Raw genomic sequence first — 22,301 nt, forward strand, 5'->3', positions numbered from 1 at the left:
AGAAATGTAATTTATTGGGTTGAGTACCATTTAATTTCAAAATGCTGAAGGTGTATCTGTCAAAGTGTAAGTGACTCATGTTTTTATCATTCTTAGACTTAAAATACTATTTCCATTTACTGGGTTAAAGTTAACTTAATGTCTCAGACTCTCATTTATTTTAACAATTCATACTGAAGGGCACATGAAGGACTTAGTTTGTTCATCAAAGTGTGGAGTCCTGTTGACAGGCCTGCTTTAGTTGTGTTCATATCCTTGAAGAACATTACTGACATTCAGTGTCCATTCAGTCACCTTTCCCCTATTTCTCTTTAGTAAGTCAGATATTAAACATTGGTTTCACATGTCAGATTAGAAGGAAGGATGGAATGATTCCACTATTACAACACACGGTACATATTGAGTAAGATGATGAACTGCAAGCCAAGTTTAACCAATAGACATTGCAGCTGATTTTTGTCAATAATTCCAAGCATTTTTTATTATTATTGTTTTATTTGAAGCAGTACAGATGTCATGGCTCGTATTTCCCAATGGGAGAAAAGCTTTTACTTTGCAGTGCAGCCTGTACTTGGGGAACATTCGTGTAGTTTAATCAAGAAAAAAAAACCAGACAAATGTACACAAAAACAAAAATAAATCTAAAAGTATTAACATAAAAGTTAGATTACATATTAGGCACATGACTGCTGTTAATTCTCTCTAATTTGGTCTCTGTCGCTGACAACATATTTGTCCAACAGGTGGTGCTGTAGCCCATTTAGTGAATATAAAATCATGACAGAGTAAAACTCTGCCAGTGTGCCAGTGATACACACATTCATAGGCACCGTCTATGGGGGCATTGGGTTTTATACCCCCCCAATCCTGAAACGCTAATGATAATATTTGGTAGCCTAATGCAGTGTTTGAGACAGTAGCATTGAGCCAGAGGTATTCATTTAGGAGGACCTGTGAGATATAAGGTTTGCAAGAACCAAAGCATAAAGTGGTATGCAGATCAACCCAAACAGGTTTCTACTCTTTATTTTAAGGTCTCATTTAAGCAATACTATACGAGAGGGTGTTAAACAGTGGTATAACAGTGATGCACTTCCGTCTGGAGGATTTTCCACAACAAATAAATACTACACATATAAACATAAACATGCCTTGTCAGATCAGTGTCGCTATAAACAAGATATAAACAGATTAAAATATTTTTTTCATGGACATACTTAGGCGTTACATACCTGCAAACTTAACAGTTAAGTCTATTAGGTAGGTCTAATAAAAAATAATTGAAAAGCAATTAGTTGCCACATGCCCTCCCGAAGATTGCAATTATTTATGATGGTCGTACTTATCATTGAGTTTCAAATCATACTTGTACATTTCAGCCTACAGCTACTGTTCTCCACACTAGTGACTGGTAATGGGTATCCCCCACTAATAAACTGGAGTGTTGAGGCTGGGAAACCCTGTGTGATAAAGAGATCAGGTCTTCCTAGAGGGAATAGAGAAGATGAAACTGAATAGATACTCTCATACTGTACAAGCTGTTCTCTTCATCAGAGGCTGTACGTGTGTGTGTGTGTGTGTGTGTACACTGCAGTTATATAATTAGGCCTACAGTGCACATCTCACACAGCTGTTCAGTAACATCAGACATTTAGGCCTGTCACGGTAATAACTGTATGGTATTTTTGACATCAGGGGTCCGCAAAAATGATTTAATGATTGAGGTCATATCTGTGTGTGTGTGTGTGTGTGTGTGTGTGTGTGTGTGTGTGTGTGTGTGAGAGAGAGAGAGAGAGAGAGAGAGACATAGCCCCTGTGTTTTCATGCATGTTTGTTTTCATAAGTATGTCACCAACTATTTAGCCAACATGGTGACAGAATGCACAGCAGCCCCCCCCCCAATTTCTGTCTTTTTTGTCATTTCCTCTCATCTACTCTCTGTGTCAGAGTTTCACTGTGGGGCTCAGGCAGCTCGCACACACGTTTAATTATTTAGGGTATTTTAATATTTATTTTTAACATTCCGTTTCCTAAATCAGAATTTTCTGAAGAATTAAAAGTTGATTGCTGGTGAAGGGAGGTACATGCATTATTATGCTATTATAATATGATGTTAGTCCCATAAAATGACCAGTGGCTTAAAATGACAACAATATTGTTCATTGCAATCATTTCTGGGACAATATGTCATCTACCAAAAGTTATTATCGTGATAGGCCTACAAACATCTTACTCAGTGTGTCAGATTGGTTTGTGAGAGTACTTAAGAAAAAAATGCAGGGGAAGTGCAACAGGTTTATGAAATTGTAAGGAGAGAAGTTAAAGAGATGAGTGAAGACAGGTGAGTGAACAAGTGGTGTGGAGAGAAGCATTGCAGACAGGAAAGCAGGTGGACAGGCGAAAGGGAATCCTGGAACAAAAAGGAAAAATCACGTATTAATATTTAACATAAGGAAAACTATTCTTAAAGATATAAGAGCTTGGCCTGAGCGTGGCTACCAGAGACTTAAACAATGATCTTGCAATGAGCTAGGAGGGCAGCCAGAATAGAAAAGCTCTGTGTGCTGACGAACAGTAGAAGTGATGAAATTATTGCATGAAGGTGTGTTGGGTCAAGGTTGTCCAGAATGAAAACGAGACACACACACATGTAGAGACAAACTGGGGACATGGAAGAAAAGAGGAGTTTGGGAAAACAGGGAAGCACAAGGAAGAGACAAGGGCACAGTAGGGCAGCTGAATTCTTCTTTGTGAATCAATTTGATGGCTAACTTTTCATTTCAGCATCAAAATCACTTGAATAATTTTAATGCTGCAAATTAAAGGAAGCAATTAATTAACAAATTCTAAACTTTACTTTTACTTCTGTTGCTATGTTAAAAACAAATTTATGAAATCCAAACTGTTTGCTTGAATTTTGTTTTGTTTTTTGTCCCCCTTTTTTCCAGTGTGGCTCCTGGTTTTGAAGCAATGAAGGACCAAAATATCTGTAACAAGATCATGGTCAAGCTCATCCAGAACTACAGCAATATATTTGAGACCGCCACAAACGGAGAAGGCTGCGTTGAAGAACTGTCAACCCTTATTATTGTCAAGGTATTGCATACTCATAAGAACACCAGATGCTAATGTTTATATGAAATAGATCCATCTTGGTGGTCAGCACAATGTAGTGCAGCTGGTAAGACAGCTAACTGTGAGTCACATGTTATGCCCATGCACTTTAAACAGTATGAGGTCCTCCCTGCAACCTCACCCTCTACCCATGCATTGGAGGAGCAATAGTTTATAAATATAGGCTTATATAATTTCAATCTAAAATTGATGTCACTATTGATCTTATATCACAGCTTTCAGGAACAACTCCTCCACAGGTGGCTGTTTAGAGTCTATGGATGGTGATTTATATTTGCTGCTTTGATGGCTGATGTCTTTATTGATTAGCTGGTTTATCTGGTCTGCTGGCTTTCCCAGCAGGGTCTTGCTGCTGCATCTGTAGCTGCCTGAGGAAAATGCGCCTGTAAGAAACAAACCAAGCACAGTGCTGCACACTCTCTATTTTAAAGTCATTTAAGTTTGAAGTAGAAGAATGTTATATTTCTTAAAATCTATGAAGTTGTGTCAGTAGATCTTTGTTATTATATATTTTCAATACTGTTTCTCTTGTTTTATAAGTTACTAATGTATAAAAATGCATAGGTGCAGTCAGGAAAGTTGAGGAGACCCCCCCCCAAAAAAAAATCTTTTTAAATATTTATATTTTTTAACAATTATTTTATATTAGATTTTTTGGTTCTAAAGTTGATAGTTATGAATAGTTTATTAAGCATCAAAAGTAGGAGCACTTTATCCTTAAATTTTGGAATAAAAATATCCACATGATGTGAGTGTCTACGAAATTACAGCCCTGTAAAAACATCAAACTTTTGAGTATTTTCATTCAGAGGGACCTCATGTTAACATAACAGAAAGGGCAGAGCTTTAATCTGTGTTAGTGCAAACAGAGACAAACTAACCACCATAGTTACCTTGACATATTTGATATCCTTGCTATGTAGTATTGACAGTTACTGTTTGTAATCACACTTGCCAGCAAAAATGAAAGAATAGGTCAACCTCAGATTCCCTCTCATTTAGCATTTCACCTTGCCATGTTTGCATTTTTTGTTTGTTTGTTTGTTTTTGGCTGTAATGCCCGCTGCTTATGGTCTGGCAATTGGTTGCTACATTTTTATATAGACCCGACCTCACCTGAGTGTTTTGGGGGTACACAGCCATAAAAGTCCCAAGTACAGAAAATAAGACAATACAGGCAGAGGGCAGAGTCTCTGCAGAAAAATACACCACCACACACTTCTAGTGGGTCATAAGTGATGACTGACAGGGATTGCTTCTGTATGAGTGTTTACCTTGTGTTTTTTTTTGGTTTTTTTTTTAGGAAAAGACTGCATAATGTTGCTCAAAAATGTAGTTAGGAAGTAAAACATTAAATCAAACTAAATTTAAGTTTGTTCCAGTTCAGTCAAAGAGGTGAAATGAAAGCAATATTTACTTCTGTAATAGCTGTATGATTATCTTTTTTCAGCCCAGAACTGCAAAACTTTGGCACTTTTGGAAAGACATTCCTCACGTGATGATTGTTGATTGATGACTGTGTTGTTGGCATGAAAAGTGACACAGCCATCTGATGCCGTTGGGATTTAGCTCCTTGTGTCTTTGACCTCTCATCTCTTCTTTCAAAGTTCCTTTTAACGTCATCAAACATAGTGTCTTGTTCCCATGTAACACTATGCTAACTATGCAAAATACAAATACTGAAGATGTTAATATTTAAGAAATTAAATGATCATCTCATAAAATCTAAGCTCATGACATCCAAATGTCCAGATTTCTCATAGCGATAATATAAAATCAATATAGTACAGATATAGTGTCATTTTTTGTGGATACATTTCCAAATGTCTGTGCTGTGTTGTGAATACCTGTAAGGGCACAGGCACATGAGACCCCGCTGACCTATGGGAAAACCCTCAGTCAGAATGAGATTGTCTTACACACAAACATGCACACATACACAGGCACACATGGCCTGCTGAGGCCCCTTGTCCCTTGCCTCCTGGCCTTCCTGTTAACGCCTTTGAACGCAGCACATATGATCACTGGTGTTGCCTTTTCCTTTGGTCACATAATGCTGATGAGCAGGAGGAGTGCATGAAAGTGTTTATGTTTTTGTATGCGTTTGAAGATGCAGACTGTCAACCTGTTAACATCTATTCTGAATACTGTTGTTGTGGCTCAAAGAAGAAAAGCAAAAGTAGAGCACACATACCCAGGAGTTCTTCTTAAATGACTCTGATGTTTCATAGCTACCGTTTAAATGAGGCTACTGTTACAACAATAAGAACTGGAGAGCAAAACTTCCTGTTCTCTGTTAAGCATTATCTGTTGCTCCTTTTGTTACAGTACAGTATGAAAGACAGTCACATTAAAAATGTGACCATCTTCTTTTGTCTTTTTTCTAGACCCAGGAGGCGCATGTGACGGATGCAGACAGATGGAGCCCCCTCAATTTAAACACACCGACACCGGTTCCTGGAGTGAAGGTGTGTGATCCCCCACACACACATGCAGCTCTAAAAAGCTACAGCTGCATGTGTGTGTGTGTGTGTTTTTTTTATTTGTCAATTCTCCTCAGTGTACTTGCTGTGGAAGTTGTGGTTTGCATATGTCTACTGTGAAATGCAGTGTTGTTGTTTATGCATCACATTGCCAGGTCAAACTTGCATGAACCCTTTAAATTCCCTCACATAGTCCTTTCTAACACCAATCATGTGATCTGTGTGACGTGATTAACACATCATGGGCATGTTTTGGAAAAGCTGTTTTCCAACACCAAAACTATTTCTGTGTACGTCTGTGTAGGTTTCTGTGAGCTTTAAAGATGTTATCAGTGTCAGCTGACTTGTGCATACTGCCCACAATGGTAATCAGGTCACTCAGTACTGTGTGAATAGATGATGACCTTTTCAATAATATGCAGCTGCCACTACTGATAATTTATTTTATCATCTCAGGACAGCAATCTTTAGAATTAGCACTTTTTATTTTTACATTTTCTCACATTTGCTGTTATAATGAAAGAGGATTGTCTGTCATAGAATTGATGAGAAAATATCATGCAGTACAGAAGTATTTGTATTTTTGGTCTAGGTCAAAACACTGACATTTCAAAAAACACAGCATTTCAAAAAACATAAGATTTCACAAAACACAACGTTTCACAAAATATAACTTTTCACAAATTATATCCAGCGAAACACGTTTCACAAAATAACATCTTACAAAATGCAATAAAGTAATTGCTTCAGGCTATATTAAGAAAATATTAATCATGCATATAATAATATTTATTATATATGTAATAAGTAATGTATTACTTTTACTCTTGTATATTTTAATATTAATTCACGATAATTATTACATTGTGTTCAAGTTGGACATTATTTCATATACTCCATGCATGAATAATATTTCTGTGTCCTTCAAATCTTAACCTCTTTATTTTGCATTTCTCTTCATGCATTTTCCAAGGCTGGACAAAAAAAAACACAGCAAAATGCAGAACTTCTGAACAGATCCTCTACTAACACCCCAAAGGGGAGGCCGAGGAAAAAGAAGGTACAGAAAATGAGACAGTTTATTATTGTCATTAAGTGATTACATTTTCCTGTTTAAAGGGTTTGGCCTAATGGTTTACTACAGTCTTTATTTCTCAGTCTTTTCAATACACTCTTCCTGCTTTCTTATCTGCTGCATTGCCTCGGTGCTGCTGATTAGCTTAAGGTCATCTTGCAGACAGCCTCTGTTGCATGTGGCCTTGCTGCCCAGTCACATGGTGTGATTTGATAAAGGAAATCTGCTGCAGGAAACAATAACACACTTATTTAAAACAAGAGACAAACAGAGGCTATAGTATGACATTTTATCTCTGTTATGGTCTTATTACAGATTAACTCTGCCAGAAAAGCTGCATTGGGTCATGAATTTGATTATAATTAAGGCTCAGAAATTTCCTGTTTGTGAACATGTAGTAATTAACCTGTGGCTTTATTATTCTTTTTAACAAGGTCAATATGAGAGCTACATTGAAAGTAATACTAATGTCTGTACACAGTCATATGTTTTATATTATAAAATAATGGATAATTTCTGTGAGGCTGGCTTCAGTTTGACAACAGTAACAGATTCTATCTTGCTGTGGTTGTTTCATATGCAGTTGTAAACAAAGATCCAATATCATAAGTGCAGTGAACATATTAAGACTGGTGTCACTGCAGAGATAAAAGAAATGCTGACTGACAGCAAGATAAGCTCAGGCGGGTAGAAACATCTGCTGATGATGGATGTTTGCTCCCCTCAGTGCTAAATGAAAAATCTTTGCTTTTAGCAGAGTAGCAGAGCAGGTATGTAACTAAAGCTTAAGCATGTATTTAAATGCCTGAAGTTACTTCAACCTTTAAACCAAAAAGGTAAGCTTAGCAAAGCTTTCACTGTGTGTGTAGATGCACAGCTTTGCAGCGAGCTAAACACACTTCCAATAAAGGTTGATGACAGAGTATTTCCTTTGAGGTTTCTACTTGAGGCAAGTGTGTCAACAGTACTGGACAAAAAATTACAAATCAGAAATGTGTGTGACTCAATGAACAATACTTTGACTAAATATTTTGTAAAAATGAGTTAGTGCAATAATAAGCTGGATTTACAAAAGTATAGATTGCTGTCAAGATATTAACATTGTGCTAAAGATAAACATTAAATTCTCACCGGAAGCACAACACTTTATTTAATATAGTAAGCATACAGAGTACTTAAATGCAATGGGAAAAGAATGTATATTTAAGCGTAAGCCCAGTAGTTACCCTAGAATGATACAGTCGCAACACATTAGCTTCAGAGAGCTTTTGTGGTGGCAAGCTTTGTTAGCAATAAGTAATCTCGCTCAACAGATTCTGCATATGTATGAAGAATCTGTAGAAGATTTTGGTATTTGAAGTGTTCTGGTGTGTTTTCATTGAGTGCGTTTATGTGGACATTAAAAACCCATTTATGATTGGGGTTTTTGAGTATCCCATGTATGTGTCTGAGTATGTAAACACCATATTCTGTTATGAAAAAAACCCAAATATGCTAGCTGGAGTACTCTGGAAGAAACTGGGATGTATACGCAGAATGTGAATAACCCGATTTCTCTATGCTCATGTAAATAGCATATTCCAAATATGAACATAAGCCAATCTTTTTCATTTGTTTTTTTAAGTCTTAATCCAGTGTTGTGGTGGCACACTACCTTCACCTGAGTCAAAGGTGTGACAGTCTGTGAGAGGTGCATTGTACAGAACACATGGGCTGAAATGCAGTCTCTATAAACAGACATCTACGTTAACATGCAGATATCTGTTTATATTTATTTAGAGATTAGCGAAATGACTGGCGTGCAGAAGAGGAAGTTTTGTGCCTGGATATTTGCTAGCTCCACTGTATCAGCCCTAAATATCAGCCCTTGCCTGCAGAGGCTTTATCATTGTCAGATGACATTTGATGGGAGATTGAACTGTATGCTGATCATTATAACAATCATAAAGCAGCTGTAATAGAAAGAGTGCCTATAAATAATGCCCCCATAAGTAGGGACTAGAAAATGTTACAATAGTTCTTTATTTATATACCACTTTTCAAAAAGAAGTTATAAAGTGCTTTACACAGACAAGAGAAATTACAATATAAAAAATAAAAGTAGCATTGATCCAGTGATAATTGATTACTAAAACAGGAAAAACAACTAAACCAGAAGAATAACCAATCCATGAGAAAGCATTTCTGAAAAGGTGTGTTTTTAAAGAGATTTGAAAGAATTATCAGAGCAAGCCTGCCTGCCTCCTCCTCGACAGGTTGTTCCAGACTGGTGGGTCTGTGACTCTAAAGGCTTTGTCTCTTATTTCTAGCCTTGACCGAGGAATCACTAACAGACCTCTGCTGGAGGATCTCGGGCTGCGCTCAGGGTCGGAAGGGGCTTAGTGAGTCAGTGATATAGTAATCAGCAGTAAACAAATAGAACAATACTAAGGGTCTGTTGTTTTGGAGCTTTTGAAACACCATCTAGTTAACATCCGATTGATTCACATAGCTTAAGTCAACACCAAGAGACTCCTTGCTTCATATGAAAATAAAAATAGCATTTACTGAAAAAGGCTTGACCTTCTTAATTATTTATCAAATGATTTGTCATCACTATAAATCTATAAAAAAAAAATGGCTGCATTGCCAAACCCTACTCTATAAAAAAAAATAATCACTCTCAAGGCCAGATGTAACAGAGATTTGGTCTTTGGATTTGGTAATTGCTACTGCTAAAGATTCAGTCAAAAGTTTGTTTTTTGGACTGATCGCCACTCACACACTATCAGAGCTACACTGTGTTTAGAACTGTGGTGCTGCAGGGCAAAGGTGAAATAAGTCAACAAGTTGTACAGTATTTATCAGCCTCAGGCCAACAAACACACCCACACACACTCAAATTAGAAAGCCCTAAGCATACCTGTAGTAACTGTTTGTTTTACAATGGGTACTTGTGTTTTGTTGAACACATAGAGATGTTTATGATCATATATGAGCTTTGGACTCCAAAATGTGCACAGTTATTACTGGCAGATTATTACTAATTCCTTTTTGTTGAATAAATAAAGCATTACAAGAAAGCCCCCTGTTGTAAAACTGAAGCCAACTTCACAAAAATATTTGACCACTTTTTCAGTATGTCAGCTTTACTATCTTTGAACAAAATGGCCTATGAAAACAACCACTATTTTGAAAACTATAGGGAAAGTAGTTGTGCAAGCAAGAACAGGTATGGATCATGTTTCAAAGAAAATGAGCTGTCACTAGTCAGTGAATAGAGATCAGTTTACAGAGGTTCATGTTGTAAGGCCAGCTACAACTGCACTTTCATTGTAGCAGATTACAGAAGAGAATGTTCTTAATATTTTATTTGGCTTTTTTTTGCAGTCTTTTGAGATTTTAGTCACAAACCTTCAAATTATTAGTTAATCCATGATTTAGAAACCAGGTCATATCCTCATTTTGGTCTGTCAGACTTCTTTGCCATCTGGCCTATTTAGCTCCCACTTGTTGCCCTGTTTGAGCTCGTTTTTATGCATAGGCAGAAACTGAGAAGCAGGAATGGAGACAGCATGACGGGTCAGTGGTTAACACTAACTGACGTGCAGTTTGATTTTTAGCTATGTCTGTTTGAGATTTCCATGACCATGTTTGTTCAGTATACCGTCAGTATATCATCTACCTTACTATGTTATTTGTGTCGTTTTGTAGTGCATTGAGTTCATTGTAGTTCATGAGTACAATTTGATGTTAAGCGGGCCAAACCAGTAAAATCACTGCATAAAAATATAAATAACAATAGCTCCTCTAATTTTCTCCTTTCTTTTGGTGTTTAGTACATTCTAAAAACCTTCATCACACAAAATAGATGATAAACAGACAGAAATATCTTAAGAAAATTAAGTGCAATTTCAACAATATGTCTCACTTTATCCGCAGTCTGCTACTCACTGCCATTACATGTGGATAGCTCTGTACATTTCAACTCCTGTGTAGTAATGCATATATCCACACACGAAACTAAAATGTAAGTCTTTAGGAAGCAGACCGATTCTGGCCAGTGGGCAGTATGTTTTACACCCCTGGACTAATGAGAAATTCTATACCATATATATAATTGACTCGAATTATCACCATAACTTACACTAACTTGCACAGACATAATGTAAATTATACCTGAATGAGTGTCACTACTTTTAATTTTTTGAACTAGTGTAAAAAAATTTTTATCGGAGACGATAATTGCGGTAAAAAACAAATTTGATAATTGTGGTGATGTGTCACTGATCGGATTTGTTTGAGATGTAATCGATTTTTAATTTGCAGAAAAATAATAATACAAAAACTAAAGCTCAGTGGACAAAACCCATAATTAGGACACCCACCAATCAAGATAACCGCACCATCTCGCCAGAACTGTCAATAAAGTTCATTATCACAACACCCTTTTTAAGATCAGATAAGACAGTCCTTTGAGTCCCACATTGGGGAAATTGGCCTTGTTACAGCAGCAAAGGGTATAGTGCAAAACAAGAAGCATTCGTAGTAAATACAAAGCAATTTAATATGTAAACAGTAGAAAAAGCTAAATATTATAAATAGGCTGAAATGAATTCACATTATAGCAGCACATATGAAGAATAGATATTGCACAGTTTAGTGTATAGTATTAAATATTATATCATTTATTGCATACATATTATATATTAGAGCATATATTTCCACCAAGATTTTAGGATGAAATTGAAAAAGCTACTACCAGCATTAATTTCCCCCTTTTTCTCTATTTTTGCTTTTTCTGTGGTTTCCTGTGAATGACAAATTTAGCTAAATCAATTTCAAAGCCCTGAGGGGCAAAATCTATACCAGGTCTAGCCAAAGAAGCTTGTGGAGCTAATTATAATGATTCACTCATTAACTGCACCAATGACTAAATGGAGGCAGCATGCATGGATTTTAGAGTAACCCATTAAGTACAAACCCTAAATGGAAATGTTCTCCTGATAATTGGTGTAAGAAAAAAAAGTAGGCCTTTTAATTCAACTGACGTTTATCTAGAGCCGAGCCTATTTTAGCGATGGGTGTTTTTGACCATTATCGATATTAGGCCTCTGGCATCAGACCTATTTCCTACTCTACCACAGTGAGCAGGCTATTTGGCCCCAGTGTTCATTAGCAGGCATTCGAGTCCTCTCCATATATACAAAGAGAAAGCTCTGTGTCACATTCTTTAACACTTCTCCCAGGCTTCCTTGGTTGAAAGTCAGGAAAAAATGCAGAACAGTGCTCAGAATGTGGCTGTAATTAGATTAAGGTTCTTCTCCTACACTACAGTCAGCGGTTCACGCTGTTTATACCCACTCAAGGTCCGCACGGTAAGATAAACATCAGTCTAACCTTACAGTTTTACAAGCTAACCTTTTTCTCCCCTCTCGCCTCTTTTGTGGTTCCTTTATTGCTCCCTGCTTCAATTCAGGAGATCCTCAAATGTTTTATAGTGACCTGAGAAAAGGTTGAATGCTTCAGTGTTGCAGTGTGTGTGTGTGTGTGTGTGTGAGAGTGTGTGAGTGTGTGAGTGTGAGAGCTTGGTAGTGCACAAATGTATCACTTACCTCTCATGCTCATATTTCCTGTCTCGAGACTCACCTGTTGTTGGCATCGCTCTCTCTTTCTCTCTGTAAAATAGGTAAAGAAAGGAAAGAGTGACGGCATGACTCAAGTCATCCCTCAGCCTCACAACTCTGCTGGGCTGCCCCATGCAAGGTCCCTCTCCATACCAATTGTTTTGCCCCTGACCTCAGAGCTGAGGAGCTCCAGTCCAGAGTCGATGGAGACAGGTCGCCAAGACACCCCAGACACTGCCTCGCCACCCAGTCAGCGTGATGTTAGCCCCTCTGGCAGCATGGAGGCTATCAGCAGGTCAGTGAGTACAGTCAAAGAGTGTACACCTGTGTCTGTGTCATATTTTTGGCAAGTTGCAGAATTAGAAGTGATTTTATGATCCATTTTGTTTTAAAAATTAAGCTTAGAGCTGTATTAATGGGAGACATTTATAAGCATACTGAGACAAACTGACGTTTTAGGACAGCATATTGCAGATTGCATAACTGGAAATTAAATACTATGCAGAGTATCATCAGAGATTAATATTTATAGATGCCTTATGTGCACTTTAAGTATTATTCATGCACCAAAAACAGAATTTACCTACTCTGTGAAATACAGCCAGTTCTCCAGCAGTTCATTAAGATCACAGTTTTATCTGTAAGCGTTATCCTTTATGACCACTGTAAAATAAAACTCAAGGTCATATAACACAACGTAAAAGGTCACAGCTACATACATAACATTAAACTATGAAATGATTTCTATTTTCGTTCTGTGATGTCCAGTTCATGTGGAATACTACAGGGGCGATTGTAGTGGTGGTAAATAGGTTATGACTACTGTTTGCATAAGTGATGTTCTATCAGTCGAGGGTGAGGTTGAAGAATCTTGACAGCGATCAGGGATCTAAAGCCCAAGCACCGAGGCAATGTGCCTTTGGCATGCAAAAAAGCCTATTATAAGAAACTGAAACTGGAACCACTTGGTGTTGAGTGTCCTCAGTCCTGGAATAGCAAGACTACAGCTGTGTCTGTTGTTGGGGCTCTTGCTGCTTTGGCTGGGAGTTTAGGCTGGCTTTAGCCTGGGCTGTGATCACACCTGCACTGTTTGGCTGAAAATCTTAATACTATACTTAAACCTCTTCTCACACACTCCGATACCAAAGTTTATCCACTGCGTATGCTTTCAGTTGACTGATTTTGCTTCCCCAGTTGGCAATATAATGACATTGAGTGTCATTATATTGCCAACTTTGAGATAAGCATACGTAGAATCTGTCTCAGTGGAAAAACTAAAATATGATGTTGAGCAAAGGATTAAATGTCACATTTGTGTGATTTTGAAGGTGAGAAATGATGATGCCGTTTTGGCCTCTGGTACGGCTTGGCGGACAAACCACTGACCTTTAGTATATCATTAATCAGAGTTTAAAACCATGTCAGCAACAGATCCATTAACACATTACATAAAAGTTTAGTATGACATACACACATAGTGGTGTGTTTCCACACATACCTGCGTACTGCATTACAAATCTCACTGCACCCATTTTAAGCCTATATTTTTTATTATTATGATTATTATTATTATTTTATTAAAGAAATAATAATACTAAAGATTAGAATATACAGAGCTTTTTTCTGGTTTTATTGACAGTTACCGGTTTACAATAACTCATCAAAAATGAAATACCTTTAAAGATCTGTATATGAGAAAGTCAACCTCATTAAGTCCTTTGCTCTTTATTCCCAAAATAATTAAGAGTATCACAGTGTGACCAGAAATTTGCTAAATCAACTAGACAAACCATGGCCTCTTAATTTAGCAGATGTTTGTGTCTACATGAAGTGGTAAATATAATACCTCCAAGGTGGCAACAGCTTTCCTCGCCATGTCAAGATACCAATAAATCTGCTTGTGGTTTCCCCCCCAACACCCTGGAATCCTTGTCAGGTCGCATTGGGTGACTGATGTACTGACAGCGTGACGGAAGACCCCAGTAAAGTGCGTCAGCTCTCTGATATTTACAAATAGACACCTGTAGTGTGCAAAAAGACTAAAATGATTTTCCTATCTTTATTGCCAGCAGGCTTTTGGTACTCACTCGTGCTTTAAAGACAAAACATGTATGTGAATGGGGTGAAATTTATGTGATGTAAATTAGTTTGTTTAAAAACTGTTTCATTTGTAAGTAGCTGTGTTATACACATAAAGCCATAGCAAATATTTGATTTTTTTTTTTAAAGTGGATTCATCTGTGTGTGTTTTTTTTAAGCTTGGGCTGTGCTTATTTGTCAGCTTGCTCTCAGTTTCCATATATATGTGTTAGTTAAGTCATTGTCAGCATAGTGCAGCACAGGCCACAACCAAAGTTAATTTTTCCAGAATGACAAAATTTGGGGGGTTTATACATTTACACCTTCAATTCATGATTTTTGCAAATTTGAAATTTGCGAATTTAAAATGTGATATTAAGGAATTTTGTTCACACCTTGTTGGTGGTAAAGAAGTAATTGTAAGTAGTGTAAAGGTAAAGAAGTAATGTGTCTGATGATGTGTTTTAGAGATGACACATGCACCGGTCCTTCCAGGAACTACTTCTGTCACTAGGCACACTGCTTGGTCAGGTCACATTCAGCACCCGCTGGAAATCAAATCAGCATTCTCAGAGATTTTTATTTGTAGCTCCACTTTTAGATCCTCTCGTGTGCCCACAGTTTGACCCCTTTACTGTTCCAGAGCAGGAGTTTTAAATCTGATCACATTGAACTTGTTAACACTTTGCTTCCTCTTTATTAAATGCAGTAATTCTGTGTGCCACAGTTCTCTCATCTGCACCTGAAATCTGAAACCAGACTCGTTCACCACACAGGTCACAGCCAACATAGCAGCATCATGTGAACTTATTCTGTTCTCAGCATTGCGTAGTTGCATATAGGGGATGCATGCTGGCTTTTGTGTGGAGTTGCCATGGTTCACTAAATCTTGTGATGTAACCATAAGTTTTCTTAGAAGCCCATTGGAAAAAGGTGGGAGTGTGGAACGTTGCAGTGTGGTGTTAGTGCAGGTTCCCTGTGGGTATAATAGCATTGTTGGCCGTCTGTCAGGAAGTGTCATCCGTCAGCCAGAAGGCTTGACAACACATATTTACAGAAGGAACCTGCTGGCTGGATCAAACTGGTTTACCTGCACTTTTGATGTTAGCACATTATTTTCCAAATGGACAAAACATTGACCCCCAATCGTACCAAGATTTTATGTCTATGAAGAGTCTCAGTCAGCCAGGTAACGGGATATCTAGCAGTACAGAGTAAAAGCTAAACAGATTAGCTGTTTTATTCTTGAAGATATTCACATGTCTGACTCTCCCCACCAGTAGGGAGAGCTGAAGGCTCTTTGATAAGTGGGAAATTTGCCTCAAAGATGACATTCTAGATAATTTGATGTTCAAGTTCAGTGATGGACCAGACAGAAAGTCACATACCTGCTCTGACAGTGAGGGGAAAGAATGGCAGCAGGTGATCTCAAGTCTGTAGTAAAAAACACTTATGTATTTTTTGTAAAAAAAAAAAAAAAAAAAAAAAAGCTTAAAAAACTGTTTATTTGATATCAGAAAATTAATTGGCAACAGTTTTTAATAATTATTTAACTAACCTGTCAAGCATAAATGCCAAAAATGTACTGATTCTAGCTTTTCAGATGGGCACATTTCAGTATTTTCCGACAAATTGATCAACAACAACAAACAACAAAAGAACAGTGCAATCCAACTTTCAGGAAATATGTGGAGTTCTTTTTGCCACCACTTTCATGTGGATAATGCAACACCACCCTAGGCAAGTTAACATATTAGGTCACACACTGCTGTATTAGATTTACAGATCCATATCATGTCTGTAAACTCCACTCACTGATACTCCTAAGAATCCAACTTGGTGCTTTTCTATGTGCCATTTGGCTTTTACATCAGTAAGGTGCAGCAAAGGTAATGTTGTGGTAGAGATTTGTCACAAAAGAAAAATGCATGTGAGAACAAATCATATTTCATCCGTACATGGTTACACTTGTCTGTAGGTCCAGCTATGCCTCCGTTTAAAAACTAAAGCACGGTGTCTCTGTGTTGTTTTAATGCCAATTTCTGTGATAGAATGAACATATACCAAGCACAGCTTAGCTAGGCGTATCCAACACATACTTTAGGCCTTGACCAGTGCACAGTTTGTGCTCTGAGTTATGCTATGAATGTCTAGGACCCATCGAAAAGCCGATGGATAAAGGGTCCTGAATGTATTGGAGGCTGAACAGAGCAGCTGAACACACAAGGGGACCGCTCCATGGCTCTTTACCAATCAATACAGTCAAATACAAAAAAAGTAACTTCTCTATATTTTATATATTTTGTATCTGCCATTGTTGTAATCTGTTCTAGTCAGACTATTGCTCACTTTCTGCTCTGCAGAACTAGCTGAAAGAATAGCTTCACATGACCTATTTTTGAGCCAAGTTTAAAAATTGATTATCAAACATCTTTTCTCCGCTGCAATAGGCAGCATTGTGACAAAGATGCAGTAACCACACCCCCAAAGTAGTGCTATGATCATTGAGAACTTTAATTAGACTTAAGCAAGTGTTGTTGCGTGCTGAAGAAGGATTTTGGAAAAGGTACTGCATTGCAGTAGGGAAGGAGAGATGCCCTGCCAGATTTACTGGAGGATTATTCAAGTAACCAGCATCCGCTAGGCAAGACTACCTTTGTCTACACTTTTTAAAAATGACCAGAATGACCAACTTGTCGTTGGTAGTTTTCCGTTCGCCCCAGAGGGATCAGGCCTTCTCTGAGTGCTCCTACAAAGCTTTTTGTTATCCCCTCAGTAAGGTAGTGGGTAAGCAGGATTTCCGCTTTAGCAATTCACGGCGGCAGTGACGGCACATATTATTTTAATATGCTTGCCAGACTGTGTAACACCAGTTAAGAACATGGGTGTGGAGTGAATAAACATTTAACTCTTAAGACTCTAAAAGAATATGGAGGTGTTTGTGGTGAACAACCTGCCCCTAAAAGAAGACCGGAGGAACACATGCACACACACACGCATATTTCCTTAACATTTCAGAAGACTTTTGAAGTTCAGCGAACTTTGGCCCATTTTGATCCCTGTCTGACTTGAAACCTAAATCCTTTGTTTTGAACTTGTTGAGGTGCTGCCAGAATGGCCAGAGTGGTTTCCCCTCCCCTCAACACGCCTGCCCCCATTTACTGTAAGCCACATGAAGGCACATCACGTACCAGAGCACAAACATTTACTGAATAACTCAATAACACTTTTTTTCTCCTGTGTTTTAGAACATCTGAGATTCAACATGTTTACAGCCTACAGTCAGGCTGATTGTCGTTAGGCACAGTCGGCACAGTTATCTCATATCGGATATTGTTTCAGTTTTGTGTTTGATGTCTTAGAGGGATAGAAAATAGACACACAAAACTAGCAAAACAAATTATTCTCGCTGCTCTATTGAACATCAGCAACATATGTGTCTGCTCCTTTTAGCTTTTGCTGGGCTGTATAACAAATAGAAAACTTAGATTACAGTGTGCAATAAAACAAAACAAATGTTGCTTGAAATATGTATGACTATTAGCCCTTATGTCAATATTTAGAAGATAGGAATCTTTCAGCATTTAATTAATGAGATTTTTTTTCCTATCTCTATTTTTTCATTTGTTTGTTCTTTAAAAGCTGTGACATGCCCATTATGACTCTCTAATGCCCAATTTGATGACATTGCTTGTTTTTTCAGCCAACAGTGCAAACACCAACAATATTCAGTTTGCAATTTAATAAAAAAAGAGAAAAATCCTTAAAATGATCTTTACACTTTGTCATTCACTGTCATTCTGTCTTGCACATCATATGATAAATACTCAATTGAGCAGCTGGGCATGCTGGTTTGTCGACTTTTTTTTTTTCAAAGTGACCTTTTGAACTGGTCAAAAAAAAAAGATCAGAACAGGTGAAATGTACAGAAAAAGTTTTCATTTCTCTGTTAGGTCATTTCCCTAATGTTGTAAGACATTCATGATAACAATCTTAGCCTGTCAGCGGCAAAAACAAGCACTTTAAATGGATGTTAATTGACAGGAAACACCAGACCCAAGTGTTGCAGCTTGTTTGGTCACTACTGACTGCAGCATTCTCACTCTTTAGTGGTTCAGATTAGTCACTTAGACACAAAAACATGGGCAAATAGGGTCCAGGTTGAAAAATACTGAAGTCACCCTTTAATATAAAGTTAAGTTGTTATGTAATGTAATTATAGCAAAACATTAATGAATTTAATGGTAAATACTGAATTAAACATAAATATATCAAATTAAATAAAAAAAGTTAATAAAGAGCCTTTAATCCTTATTTATGTGATATTAGGTCAAACAGTTCAGGTTTGGTTGCAGTGTTTTTCTTCCTGCTTTGACTCTAGAAAAGATAATGCAACATTCAGCTGTGCTTAGGTAAACAACACAGGTTGATTATGAAATTTTCAGCTCTAAAGTGCCAGGATATGAAAATGTTGAGCAACCTCTACATTCATTGCCAACACCGAGTTCCTCTTATCGTTGCATAATTTCATCATGTGTCGCTGGCATACATCCAGTGGCAGCAGCCAGCCTATATTCTAGAGCAGCACCCATTTCTCTTTTGGTTCATAATAATTACCAGAGACAAGTTCCACAAAGGCACTGATCTGTTGCACTGCATGGCTATTATTCTGCAGACAAAAGCCAGCCTTATGCTCCTATTTTCAGTCCTAGTGACATGTAGTGATGAGGGAGGGGGAGCTTTATGTTTTTTATGCCCTAGCACTTCATAACCACATCCGGAAAGCTAATTAATTATGTTTGTTTTCATTTTTCAGCTCCCAAGAAGAGGATAGGCCGATTTCTCCTTTCTACATGAGGTAGGCCCTCTCTATTTGTGTTAGAAAGCAAGCAGAACTGTTTGAGAGTATGTTGTTTTGGGCCAGAGGAGTGGGGGAAGTGCCTGCCTTAGTTCATTATCATCGGAAACAATGGAACCATCAGTTAGACGGGAAAGCAGAGCGGCGTGCACATGCAACAGTTTGCTCACCACTGTTTTGGTTATTGTGGTGGAGGCAGCCACAGCACGTTACAGACTCACCACCTATACAAAAGACACTACTGGGCGAAGACACTGAATGATGTGATGTTTAAAATCATTGAGCAGGGTCAGTGTGTCAGTATTTTTTGCCATAAATTAAAATAATTGGTAGACTAATCAATGTCTGAAAATTACTGTTACTTGTAGCCCTAAAAATATCAGACCTCATCAACTTATATCAATAAATTTACTGTAATTTCTTGTTCTTAGTGCTTAAGTGAAACACAGTGCATGAAACTATCATATACATATACAGCATAAAGTAAATCTCATCTTTTGCTCGTGCATTTGATAATGATTCAGCACAGCCTGACCTCAGTTCATGATAGTCAGCTGTTAATCATCAGTGACCCTACAGTAATCGTTTTACATTTAGCCCCCAGTATATGTTGACCTAAAGCCTCAAAAACTCAGCAGCTCATCCAGCCTGTGTTAATGGCTGCTTCCTCAGTTAGTCATCTGAAGTTGGCACATTTTGTGTTTTTTGCTGATATGACTTTAGAGCTGATATGGCCATAGGGCAGCTGTTTGTGTGATCAAGCATTTTTTCTCACAAAAAAAGCCTTAACAGAGTGATTGTCAAAGTAACTAGAATAATGCACTGAGAGCAGACAAAAAAATGCTTTACAAATTAAAATACACCTTATGATTAATATTTTATATCAGTTAGACATTTAAGTTTGAACATTAAAACTTCTTTTAAGATTTTCACAGTCTGATTTCATCCTGTTGCAGGAAACAACATGTAATTTAATATCTTAAATATAGATAATAAGACATTTGTAGCTTTGTTTTGATTGTTTTGTAGCAGCAGTAAACCTGAATATAACAAAAAAAACCTTTGCATTGACTTTGACTGGAACATCTTGTCTCTTAGTTATAATTAATAAAACACAATTCCTTTTTATCCATGACAGCAGGTCAAAGGTCCCAACTGGTACACTAATCCAATCCTCAGTCAACTACGTACAGTATGTACAGTATGTAATACATAACTATAACCTGTTTTACCATGGTGAGGGATATATAGTATAATCTCTTTGTATCCATTAATCTCTGTACTCAGCATACTTTCCTCAGTAAACCGGAGATGACATTTTACAACACTGCTCACATGTTATTACACAAAGCCCCATCTTAATTTCGTTCATTCACAGGTTTCTGTAACTCATTAATTGGCAAACACAGGCACACAGGTATGCATGCATGTGTATTTTGCAGTAAACATGTATGTGTACACATGCCTCCTGTGCATGTATGTATGAATGAACAGTATATAAAACCTTTGCTCTTGACTGAAAATACTTTCATTTTGAACTCTGTGGGTGAATTTGGTATGTCAATAGAACATTGAGATTTTTGTGTTGGATGTGACTTAATGTGTCATTTATTATGTCTCTAAACATTCTCTCCCATCATCCATATTAAATGTGAGAGAAATTATTTTAAAAAAAAATTAAAAAGACAGCTCTAAAGAGTAATCACTCACCCTCCCTCCATTATAAATAACATTTTTTGATGAAAGATGATAAAACAAAGTCTCATCCCAGCCACCCCATCCTCTGATAAATAAGATACAGTCCCTTGCAGGGTTTGGGCCATGTTTAGGTAGATGTAACACATATTGATGGGGAAACACTTTAACACACAGGCTCCACAAAGGGGTGTGTGGACAGTGGAGGACAGTCACGGTGGGCATGGATGCCTCAAACCCCCAAAACTCTCTCTGGTTCTCCAGCATGCTCCAATGCTTGGCTCTGTCCCACAGCCCAATCACCAGACTCCATACAAGCCACACTGACCTAGGTTTTGCTCTGAACGTCTCCTATACTGCAGCTCGTGCTCCCTCTGCCTCGCTGTGAGACTACTCAGCTGGGAGGAAAGCAGTCAACAGCCGTGGAGACGTTCCTTTAGTCAGCAGCAGTAGCAGCTCGATTACAGGCACAAACCTCATCTCCCCAGGTTAGGCTGTAGTATTCTCATATAAGCCAGGGGTGAGGCATCGAGGAACTGTGGGGTAGCAGCTAGCTTGTAGGAGCAACTTCAGAGTCACAGTACATCAGGCAAATTAAATATCAAAATCAAGTTCAGCCAGTTTCCTGTTTGGTTGTTTTTTCCCCAAAATTTTTGATCTGAGCATAAAATCCAAAGTATAAAAAACAAAACATTATTTGTTTTTTGGTATCCAATTCATGAATAAATAATTAAATAACAAATTGTATTTTAATTTTCTGATTCTGGATTTCAGATTAAATACCATAAGAACAAGTAATACACGTATTGTGTTGTGTTACTGTTTCTTAATTTATGGGTTTTTGGGGGTTTTAGGGGTAATGGTATAGAGAGATGGATCATTCAAATACTGATTTGGACATCAGTCACCATGGCATTGATTGAAGCTTCATGGCTTCAGAGTGTTTGGGTCAGTCCCACTAGTTACCATAAATGTCTGTACAAAATCTAGTAGATGTTAGGATATTTGAGATTGGACCAAAGAGGCAACGTGGCTAAATATTAGCGCTTTTTTCAGCTTCTCAAATGTGAGAATTTGCCACATCTCTTTTTTATATCATTGTAAACTTAATATCTGTGAGCCTCTGGTTGGGGAAAATAAGCTCATTGAGGATATTGTCTTTGGCTCTATCAACACTAAAAGGTCCATAAATTAAGTGAAAAAAAATATTTTCAGATCGATTGATAATGAAATCTTAAGTTACAGCCCTATAATCTGTCTAACTCTGACATCTCTGGATGACTAAGACTGTTGTCTGTTGGAACTTCCTCTCTGTCTTCCATTCACTGCGCTCTCTCACGTTCATCAATGACTAACTCCGTGGCCTACTT

General features: G+C 37.6%; 1 protein-coding gene and 1 long non-coding RNA gene across 5 annotated transcripts in view; one reads left to right on the forward strand and one right to left on the reverse strand.

Annotated features, from left to right (window-relative positions):
- The window catches only part of fam13a (family with sequence similarity 13 member A), a 69,917-nt gene that overhangs the window by 17,301 nt on the left and 30,315 nt on the right, over positions 1 to 22,301 (forward strand). For all 4 annotated transcript variants that reach the window (XM_042485050.2, XM_088075926.1, XM_088075925.1 and 1 more), the window contains exons 5-9: positions 2,949 to 3,096; positions 5,523 to 5,603; positions 6,592 to 6,678; positions 12,362 to 12,594; positions 19,195 to 19,236. In XM_042485050.2, the coding sequence (XP_042340984.2) occupies positions 2,949 to 3,096; positions 5,523 to 5,603; positions 6,592 to 6,678; positions 12,362 to 12,594; positions 19,195 to 19,236 (591 nt within the window). The remainder of the gene's footprint in view (positions 1 to 2,948; positions 3,097 to 5,522; positions 5,604 to 6,591; positions 6,679 to 12,361; positions 12,595 to 19,194; positions 19,237 to 22,301) is intronic.
- LOC148189995 (uncharacterized) lies at positions 6,610 to 12,575 on the reverse strand. The gene is made up of 3 exons (XR_015776273.1): positions 12,472 to 12,575; positions 12,288 to 12,350; positions 6,610 to 6,919 (listed from the first exon to the last, which is right to left on the reverse strand). It is a non-coding gene; the product is annotated as an uncharacterized LOC148189995 (long non-coding RNA).

Source organism: Plectropomus leopardus, chromosome 3, assembly GCF_026936395.1.
Source record: "Plectropomus leopardus strain MGB_pleo_1.0 chromosome 3, ASM2693639v1, whole genome shotgun sequence".
NCBI classification, from domain to species: Eukaryota; Metazoa; Chordata; class Actinopteri; order Perciformes; family Serranidae; genus Plectropomus; species Plectropomus leopardus.